Source organism: Aptenodytes forsteri, unplaced genomic scaffold (genome assembly GCF_000699145.1).
Source record: "Aptenodytes forsteri isolate BGI_AS27 unplaced genomic scaffold, ASM69914v1 Scaffold379, whole genome shotgun sequence".
Taxonomy (NCBI): Eukaryota; Metazoa; Chordata; class Aves; order Sphenisciformes; family Spheniscidae; genus Aptenodytes; species Aptenodytes forsteri.
Window position 1 is genome coordinate 2,724,152 of NW_008794088.1, and position 10,781 is coordinate 2,734,932.

At 42.8% G+C, this 10,781-nt stretch overlaps 1 protein-coding gene across 1 annotated transcript in view; it reads right to left on the minus strand.

Annotated features, from left to right (window-relative positions):
* Window positions 1-6,274, minus strand: part of LOC103895152 — a 14,406-nt gene extending 8,132 nt beyond the window's left edge. Inside the window, exons 1-4 of the mRNA XM_019470845.1 lie at window positions 6,089-6,274; window positions 3,812-3,907; window positions 1,462-1,521; window positions 1,192-1,248 (exon numbers count right to left, since the gene is read on the minus strand). Of these exons, the coding sequence (XP_019326390.1) occupies window positions 1,192-1,248; window positions 1,462-1,521; window positions 3,812-3,907; window positions 6,089-6,194 (319 nt within the window). The 5' untranslated portion in view covers window positions 6,195-6,274. The remainder of the gene's footprint in view (window positions 1-1,191; window positions 1,249-1,461; window positions 1,522-3,811; window positions 3,908-6,088) is intronic.
* Between the last annotated feature and the right edge of the window lie 4,507 nt (window positions 6,275-10,781).

The following is a 10,781-nucleotide window of genomic DNA, read 5'->3' on the forward strand; positions in this document are numbered from 1 at the left end:
GGGGGAAAGGGGGAAAGGGGGGAGGATTAGAATGGACAGCAGAAGCACAAGTGGAGATCTGGACAGGAAGACAGGAATGCAGACAACCCTGAGGATCTGTACTGCCTGCATCATGTAAAGAAATCATCAGTGGGCAGCAGACTGGTAACTAATGGAAAGAGGTAAGAAGTTCCTCCACTGACTGTCTCCTTCCCTCATCTTGACTGTTACAAGGAGAAGACAGGCCTGCAAAATGGAGTAAAAGTGACTCAAAAGGTGCTGCTAACAGACTTTTTCCTGAAACAACTGAAAGGGGTTAGAGAAAGAAAAGGAGACAATTGCAACCTGACCTACAGGATGTAAGCATGCACCGGAGTCATGCACCAAAAGCAAGGACCAGAGTTCTGCACATCAGACGAGCAACGTGCCTGTCTTGGATGGATTTTCAAGATACAACCAAGGTAAACTAACAGCAAACTCCTGCCAGTCTGATGTGATACTACCTTCAACGGTCATCATTAAATCTACTGCTACATGCACAGCATCAACCCCCACCCACTGGAACCACCAGCTTTCTAAGTCAAATTCAATGCACAGAGAAAAAGGCTAGCTGACCAATTTCCAAGATAAGCCAGCAAGAAATTGCCATGGGGGGCACTGGAAATGAGCAATGTATTACATTCACGTCCAGCCCTAAGCACTTGATATGAATACTGGGTTTACAAAAATAATCAACCAAATTTCTGAAAGAAGTTTATATAAATGAGACAGGCAGGTAAGATTAAAAGAGATGGAAGAAATATTAACCTCATTTCAGCAGGTAAACCAGCCCTAACCAAACAGGTAAAGAGTAAGTTCTCTAACAGACAGATTGCCCTATAGTGTGCACTTTTCCAGGCCTCATCCTGAGGTCAGCCCACATTCTCCATTGTCAGAAGCAGAATTCATCTCCAAAGAGAGTTGCTGACCAGGCAAATCTCATGCCATTCACCGTCAGTAATTCTGCGAGCCCCACTAACACATCCACTAAGTGCAGGTCCCTATGATTATCCAATATGGGACCTCAGCTGAGACTTTGAGGCCACGTGTGCACACACTGAAGATCAACTCAAAAGCTTACACACTGGAAAAAAGGAAAGAGCAGATCAGACTCCTTGCTCCAACCAAGAGCAGATGTTTAAAAACATCTATACCCCAATACAGGTTTCTTACCTCTGTCTGAGTTAGGCTGTTGTTGGCTGTCCGCAGAGCAAAGTAACTGACATTCTCCTACAACGAAATTTATTTATTTTAGAAAGTATGTATTAATGACCTGGAAAAAATAACTACACTCTGTAAAACAACTAAAGCCTGAAAGAAAACTTAACTCCTTTACCTCTCCAATGAAAGACTATACTGCCACAGAGAAAAAATTTACAAGCCTAGACCAAATTAAAGCAATAGTCTGATTTCCACACATTTGTGACACCCTAGCTCTCTTACCTGAGCCATGCGCTGGACTGTTCTCCTGAGCAGCTCTTCCTGTTCCAGGTGCAGTTCTACCTGCACCAGAAAAAGTAGAATACCTGGAGAAATTACTCAAAAATAAGTTTTGTGCCTTTGGAAACTAACTGAGAGCCTCTATCCATTCCCCACCCCCACAACTCAAACAAAAAAAAAAAATCACTGAGGATGTACAACTGAATACTTGACTTGGGGAAAGAAGAAACAGTAAAATATTGTTTTGGAGCAAAGACAATCAGTGAGAGATCAACAAAACAGGCCTCCTGCAACAACAACAAGTCAGAACACATCTAACCAAATCTAAAGCAGAGTTTAGCAGTTCATGACTCTGAGTCTTGTTCTTAAATCAGCAAATCACATCTTCTGTTTGATTATACCTATGCAGTGCTTATCCTACTGATATATAACAAGTTTATTTTCTAGCATGGTCAAACCTTCGCTGTTTCAAGGGAAGTAGTCGAATTGTTTTGAGTCTAACTGATGGCTAGTTATGAGTGACATTTTTCATGTGTTGGTACCGAGCATAGTGTTGTTCAACACCACCAACATGGATAAGCACACAGAAGGCACCCTCAGAAAGTTTGTGGATGACATCAAACTGGGGAGAGTAGGAGACATGCTGGAAGGCAGGGCTGCCACTCAGAGGAACTTCAACAACCTGGAAGAATGTGCTGGCAGAAAAGATGTGACGTTCAAAGGCAAACGTAAAGCCCCGCACCTCTTGAAATCACCCCACGGAGCAGTACAGGCTGAGCTCTGCCTGGCTGGAAAACAGCTCTACAGAAAAGGACCTGGAAGCCCTGGTGGACGATAAGTTGAACATTAATCAGAAATGTGCCCTTGCAGTAGAAGCCTACCAGATACTGGGCTGTGTTAGCAGAATTATTTGTGACACCACATTGTGGAGTACTGTGTCTAGTTTTAGGCTCCCAATTAATGAAAAAACACTGACATTTTGAAGCTAGTCCAGCAAATGTCCACCAAGGTGTTTAGGGGGCAGGAGCTGTGCAAGGAGGTACTGAGAGAATTGGGTTTGTTCAGCCTGAAGAAAAAGAAGGCTAAGGGGATGGCTAATTGCAGTCTACAGCTAACTTACATAGAAAACAAAGGAAACTCCTCTCAGAAGTACAGAACAAAAAGACAGGAGGCAATGGCTGCAAGTTGCAAAAGGGAAATCCCTAACAGAAATAAGGAAAATATCCTTCCCCACAAGGGTGACTCGGCGCTTGAACACATGCTGAAAGAGGCTGGGGAACTTCCATCCTTGGAATTATTCAAAGTTTGACTGGACAAGGCCCTGAGCAACCTGATCTAGCTTTGAAGTTGGTCCTGCTTTGAGCAGCAAGTTGGATGAAACCTCCAGAGATTTCTTCCCACCTAGTTTATTTTATGATTCCATGCCAACAGAAACTAAATGGAGAACGATCAGGAAAGCATAAGGTCCACATGCAATATACATCTATGTAGGCTCTGATCAGAGCCTCCCTCCAGAATATCATCAATTAGTTCTTCCCAGAGAGGAGATGCATCGCATGCTCTTCACCCTGTAGCCACCCCCAAGTGGTGACCCCACCTGGAAGCCAACAGGAATTTTCCATGCAGAGCACTCTTAGGATGAAGCAACGTATTCCTGTTTGGGACTCAAACACAAAGAGAAGAGATGGCGTGCACCTCTTTTTCAAGCCAGAATACAATCTGACATATTAACCTAAAAAGGTGGCAGCAAGAGATACACAGTGATAGCCTACAATTACCATTTCCAAATAAGCTGTCAGATTTACAAAATAGATACTCGAATTCAGTGTAGGGACAGACCAAGAAACAAATCTAGAACTGCAAGATGGTGGCAATACAGGCTGACAGGAGTCACAGAAGTCCCTATGTATCAGTTGAGCACACCGAGTTATCAGATTAGACTCAGCATAAGGTATTCAACAGGCCCTGGTATGAGCCTGTCCCACAACAATAAAACTGATCTTGAGGGCAGCTTTATGATCCTCTCAAAAAAAAAGGCAGTGAAAGCACACTCAAAGTAGGAATGGGAGAGGCCATAGATACTTGGTAAGTAGAAACACACAGTAAATGAAAGACCCGGTCTGAAGGAGAAATACAAACTACATTGTTTCCCAGTACACAGAGCCCAGTGTCTGAGTGCAGGAAAGTTCAGTATATTTCCTTCAAATCCATTAGCCTTCGCCTAAGTTGTACTTGTTTCTACTACTGTATTTACAATACATCCTACGGTCAGAAACTTTCATACATTCTACAGAACCTTAGATCAGCATAATCTTGAAGCATGTTAAGCTCAAGTAGGAAATGCTATACATACCTCCTCTGTATAGGAATGCTAGTATTCCTACAACTATAATGAAGAGAAGAAAAGCCGCAATAAGACCGCCTCTGCTTCTTTTGTGATAGCTGTCTCCTTTAAAAAAAGTAAAATAAATAATGAACGATTAGTTAAAAAGCAACTGTATGATACACTACTGCAGTAGAAATACAACCCTGAGTATGTTTTATAGCTATTTGTTTTTAAAAAAGTAACCTCAAGAAATTAATGCACCAGAGTCAGTTAATAGCAAAACCCTAAGCCAGCTCCAGGAAAGTTACATGGTAAGTACCTTAGTTCAGTGAAGGCACATCACTGCTTGAAAGGCAATGGCTATTCCATTTTTTGGCCTATGAAAGGCCAAGCCAGATCTCAGCCAAATGAAGTTTCAGCAAATATCTTGTATTGGGTTTGCACGGCAAGGTTTTGGTAGCAGGGAGGCTGCAGGGGTGGCTTCTGTGAGAAGACGCCAGAAGCTGCCCCCATGTCGGACAGAGCCAGTGCCAGCTGGCTCCAAGACAGACCCACCGCTGGCCAAAGCTGAGCCCATCAGCGATGGTGGTAGCGCCTCTGCAATAATGTACTTAAGAAATGGTAAAAACTGCTGAGCAACAGCAGCTGGGAGAGAGGAGAGAGAATATGTGAGAGAAACAGCCCTGCAGACACCAAGGTCAGTGAAGAAGGAGGGAAAGGAGGTGCTCCAGGCACCGGAGCAGATATCCACCTGCAGCCTGTGGAGGGCCCCATGCCGGAGCAGGCAGATGTGCCCAAAGGACGCTGTGACCCCTTGGGAAGCCCGCGCTGGAGCAGGCTCCTGGCAAGAGATGTGGACCCGTGGAGAGAGGAGACCACGCTGGAGCACGTTTTCTGGCAGGACTTGTGACCCTGTGGGGGACCCACGCTGGAGCAGTCTGTTCCTGAAAGACTGCACCCTGTAGAAAGGGCCCACGCTGGAGCAGTTCTTGAAAAACTGCAGCCCGTGGGAAGGACCCACGTTGGAAAAATTTGTGAAGGACTGTATCCCCTGAGTGTGACCCCACACTGGAGTAGGAGAAGAACATGAGGAGAAGGAGCAGCAGAGACAAAGTGTTATGGACTGACCGTAACCCTCATTCCCCATTCCCCTGCGCTGCTCAAGGGTGGCAGGAGGTGGCAGAAAAGTCAGGAAGGAAGGAGTGAAGTTGAGTCTGGGAAGAAAGGGGGTGAGGGGAAGGTGGTTTTAGTTTTGAGGTTTTTTGTCACTAACCTACTATATTTTTAATTAGCAATAAATTAATCTTTCTGAAGTCAAGTCTCTTTTGTCTGTGACAGTAATTGAGATTTGTTCTTGTTTCTCATTATCCTACTCTGATTTTGATTGGCAATAAATTAATTTTCCCCAAGTCAAGTCTGTTTTGCCCGTTGCAGTAATTGCTGAGTGATCTCCCTGTCCTTATCTCAACCCACTAGGCCTTTGTCATATTTTCTCCCCCCTGTCCTGTTGAGGAGGGGGAGTGATAGAGCAGCTTGACGGGCACCTGGCAGCCATTTCTAACAAGTCTCCAACACATAATTCCAGTGAAGGAGGAAGAATTCTATACTGGTAAACCATGAAAATTACTTTTGCACAGAAGTGGGAAATTTTGTCAGTTAGGGATGCCTTACACACCCTACAAACCAGATGGTTCCAAATGTGTTCTCATCCCATGTTTAAAAAAAAAAAAAAAGCAAGCTTCAAGCTGACCTGATGTTCAGCTGAGGCTGTCCCAAAGCAATAAGCAATAAGCAACAGCAGAAAAACTCTTTTCTCCTTTTTATATCTGTCTGTGAAGGACAAAAAGAAGTATGCTCATTGACTTATGCACATGCTAGATGAGAAATTATTTTATCTAACGGCTGCTAGATGACTCACTTGAAATGACTGAATAGTTTCATTCCAGTTCATGGAAAGCAGTGTAAAGAGTACAACAGTCATTAGTATAAATCATAAGGCCAGAAGGTTCAGAAGAGAACTTCTAAGTGTGTCTCCCTCTTTATTATTACTCATTTCAAGTCACAGCTGAAGGTTTTATTCTGTTGAGATCCCTGCAAAAAGTATCTTTCTGGGGGGAACCAAACTGTCAACCTCATACCTTTCACCAACCTTAAACACACTTTTAGCAGACAAATCACTGCTGATGCTTTTTACTCTTTAAATTCAACTTCCTGAGAAGTGAGTAGAAATCTTACAGTCAAAGTCCATGCTGCTTCCCAACCTAGCCTCTCAGACTTGTGTATACAACCTGACAGAGTCATTACCTTTTTTATCTGGAAAGCATTGAGTCAAAGAGATTTCAGAGCTCTTTTCTGTTTGAGAGAATTTAATGAAACATGCAGCTTTCTCGGAAGCACCAACATCCTTCATAGGGTTGAAAACTTCCTGGGTCTGACAAGTGACTGATATGCTTTTGAACTTCCAAGTGTAACTCAGAGGCTCCTGGAAATCTGCTGTACATTTTAACACAAGGTCATCACCACTGATGTTGCAATTTATTTCAGGTTCTGAAAGGGGAGCTAAAAGGAGAGAAAACATTCTGTATTATTTTGGTTATAAACCGCCTTGAATTTTAGAACGGGACAAGGGCTGCAGCAATAAAAGCAGCAGGAGAGTACATAGATAAAAGTGTAAGTGTAAGGTATGTGTGTAAGAAACGTATTTCTAAAAGTGGCCCTGTTTGTGGTTCTTCAGTGCCTAGTTTGAAACTCCTCATGGTTCATTGTCAATAGGACTAATATACACACTAGTCAAATATATTTCCCAGACTACTAGTGAAGCTGCGTAGATCTGCACAGGATGATGCCACAGATATTCAAGCATGTATAATATGCCTGCAGGATCATCTTTAGTAGATACATGATGCCTGGGATAACCAAACTCTTTGAGCAAGCTGACCAAGTTATCTACCTGAAAGTACACAGTGTGCCATCTAAACACATTCTAGAAGTCATTCCAAGGTGAGTAATGATGGGCACATAAATTAGATGCCACCTTTGAAAATTTGTTTAAAGTGCCTAAGCAACTTAACAATAGAGCCAAAGAACAGCCGTCCTCTGTTTCTGTTTGCTTCCCTGACAAATAAACAATCCCCTTTCTAGCCTTCTTAAAGTGAGTAACGTGGTGCAAATTCTTTATGCAGTTCTTCCACTACTTACGCAACACAGACAGTATGAAGGTTAAGACGTAATTTTTTTTCACCAAATCAAAGTAGTCTAACACGTATGTGCCAGCATCACTGCTCTCCAAGTTAAATATAGTCAAGCACCCATTCTCCTTGTTAAGCAAGCCTCTGTTACGGAGAGATGTAAAATATGTTGTTTTGTTTTGCCCTTCCCATTCAGCCACTTTATCCTTGTTTTTCGTCCAAATAATTTCCGTTATTTTTTGGTCTATTTTTACTGGAAAAGTAAAATTTTCTCCCACGATGCCAAACACGTCCTCACAGTGAATGTGTGCTATAGAGGGGAAAAAAAAGAAAAAAGTTACTTTAATAATTGTTTTATAAACCAGTGCATACAGCATTAGTCAAGCAATATCAGACACATTCAAATTTAGGTTAGAAGCACATCACAATCGCAAAGTTATGTGTCAGTTAAGAATTACCCAAACCCAGCCTGTCTGCACAATCATGTGACAGGCACCGCAAAGGGATCCAGTTTCCACATTCTGGTCCCAGGTAGAATCATTGTCCCGATCATCTTCTCTATCCTAAGCTCCTCTATCCTCCGTACTTTCCCTCTGTTCACTTGAATTAGGCCTCCTGCCCATGGTCTGGTGAAAAAGATGAAATGAAGAATTGTTGTCACCAGCAAAATCTATCTCAGCATCTTGTTGCAGAATGCCCAGACTGAAGCTCCTGCTGAGCAAATAAACTGCAATTTTTTCAGCATGAATATTCACAGAGTTAGTAAAAAGCACACTTCTGACACAAAATTGCTACTCTGTTCAAAGCGCCTGCTCTGAAATTACGGGGATACTAGGGACTTCCTTTGGAAATGTCACTGAAGCAAGTTTATTTCACAGTCAATGTATGTGAAACAGCATCCCAACCTCTGAGATGTAGCAGAGCTGCAAGCAAGAAATGGGAGCTGTCCAGAAACCTTAACTGCTATCGGTTTTGAATCAATCATATTCTGCTAAAAAAGGCCCAGGCATTCAATATAAATGAACAAACAACAACAACAACAAAAGATGATTGATAAGAGATTTTCTCCAGTTTTTATTAAAAACAGCTACATGTGCGGGGAAAAAAAAAATCTACTGATCTAATAGATGAGACCAAATTCTGCTGTGGGGAAGGGATACTGTAAACCATTAGCAACTCTATGTCCCTGCTTCAGTCTTCAGCAATCACCTCCTAGTTCCGAATAGCTCTGAACGGCTCTAAAAAAAAAATAAAATCACAAGACTACTGCCATGGCAGACATGTATGTAGACATAGACAAAAACATGTCAATACTGAGTTCAAGTTACACTTGCATTAAGGACTCAATTCCGCTCCATGGTAGCTGGTAACTTCTTACTACTAAGTTGAAGGAAGGGCATGATTAAGATATAAATGAGGTCTCATATTAAGGCAAGATTCCCAATACGCACCATGGAAAACTTCCCTTTAAACAGTAACTGTGCATGGTGAAAGAGAAATATTTCAGAAGCCTACTCCTCAAGCCAACTGCTCCCAAGTGACAGCTACTATTTTGGGTTTGTTTTGGTTTTGATTCTTTTTTTTTTAATTCCTAAATGGCATCAAGCCATGAATCCACCACAAACCCTATATCATTCTGTGCTTCCCTTGCTTCTCATGTCATCAGTGTATGAAAACTTACTCCTGCTCATCAATCAATGCGGATACTACAGCTTTATCACATCAAAACAAGTCACTTCCCTTCACTGTATATGAGTCCAGAAAATAAACTATAGCCCATCTTGCTCCACATCCTATCTCCTTTCCATATGAAAGCAGCCAGGAGGTCAGCCAAGCCAGGCATTAAGATTAGGCTCCCCATAGGCAAAAAACAATGCTCATCAGCATACTAAGTGTCCTGCTCTTCTGCCTGGTGCCATACCATAGAAACAAAGACTCTCAGACAGGAGACTGAAGGCAAGCAATGGGAAACACACTTCTGTGTGCTTGGGTACAGAACAGAAGGTCCTCTCCATGCCTTACTTCTCATGGACTATCCAATTTGTTTGCAACTTACCCACGAAAGTACTCTTCTCATGCTATCACAGTTTCTACTTCTTGTTGTCTACACTTACGCTGTGGCGTTTTCCAGGCACAGGAACAGGAAAAGTAAACAGGGTAGAGAGGGCTCAGCTATCACTCCCACATCTTTTCAACACAACCCACCTGCCTTTCTTTGTCTTCTATCTTGTTCAGACAGCTTTAAACATCTCACTTGCTCCTGCTGCTCCAGTATGAGCATCTCTTCCCACCCATCTCAATTAACAATTTCCAGAAAAGATAAGAACCCAGGAGCTCCAACATTTATGTTTGGAGACCACAAGAAGGCAGGATGCTGGGCAAGATGAAACACTGTTTTGATCTGATGAAGCTTGGAATCTTGTTAGAGGCTTTTGTTTCATAAAGACAATTTCTAGGAGTGCATTTTCTTCAAGAAGTCATCTCTCACCGCCTAGGGACCTACAGTATTCCTAGCATGGAGAAAAACTCCCTGCTCTACCCACTGTGAAATTCTACCTCTCAGTAACTTTGGCTCACAGATACAATCAAGCTGTGGTGGCTTAACGTCACCATGCATAAGGCAAGCCACAGTGGCTGTTGACAAGAGCAAGGTAACACAACTCCCTTCTGGGAGGAAAGCAACCATTTGCTGGGGACTAAGAACATGAGCAAAGACAGCCACCACTGCTCAGCCAAACACTAATAACTTCCTAACTCTGGGTGTTGATGCATGTAAACTCTCAACATCTTTGCTCTCTTTCAGTTAGTCATAAGAGCTAGGCTGGAGTTACGAGGGCAAGATTGTTTCTTCTTCAAGCCCAGAAACGAGACTGGAGGAAAGCAGAGCTGAAAAGAAAACACATTTTCCCTCCACAGCTTCTGCTAGGCATGGGGGAGCACTGCTCTCTCTTCTTGCTGGCTGGTGAAACAAAGGCTTGGCAGCAAGGAGCTGAAGAGTGTCCTGCCCAAGGACACTTGGGGCTCCCAGGAGCAAGACAGGGAAAAGGTTATCCTTTCACGATAACCATGATCTCCTCCTGTCTAAAATCAGGGATCAGACACTTTTACTTCCCTGCTTCACTGCTCTAGTGAAAATGTGAAGAAACCTCCCATTCAATGCTGTCAGCTTCCTTTTTTCAAGGAAATTATAAATTGTACAGAAACGTTGCATAAGGTCTCCACCACAAATCTTTGAGCTTCTAAAGAAAGCATGTGTCATCATATGTTTTCTAAATTTCCAAGGAATCCTTCCCCCTCTTTTCTACTTCATTTTATACAAAGACAAACTTTCCATTCCACAGCAGTTAACTTCTCTGCTGTGAGCAAAGAGGGAGAAGTAACAGCCAAGCACTTTCTCATACACTCTTTTTGGAAGGCTAGAAATAAGAATGATGTTTCTCTGCTTTCTCGCTCTCTCCTTATTGTAGCCTATTATTCTGAGATAAAGTTCACACAACAAAGTAGTGCTGCACTAAGGCCTCCAGTAGCCTCTACAGAAACTGTCAGACTACCTGCTCCTGTATCTCCTTCAACCCAAATTCCTTCTTATGCCATGTCTTTGCGTTCTATCCTTCCAAACAAATCACATAATGAAAGCGTTATTGATAAAGAGAAGCTAACATTGTGCGAGCAAAGCCTCTTCTGCAAACCCACCACCTCATCTCATGTACATCATCTTCTGTTCCCACTTCTCCAGCAGCCAGGTACCTTTGCCTACACAGCCTTCTCCACCTACCCAGGACTCTGAGCCACGGTCAACCGTTCTGCCT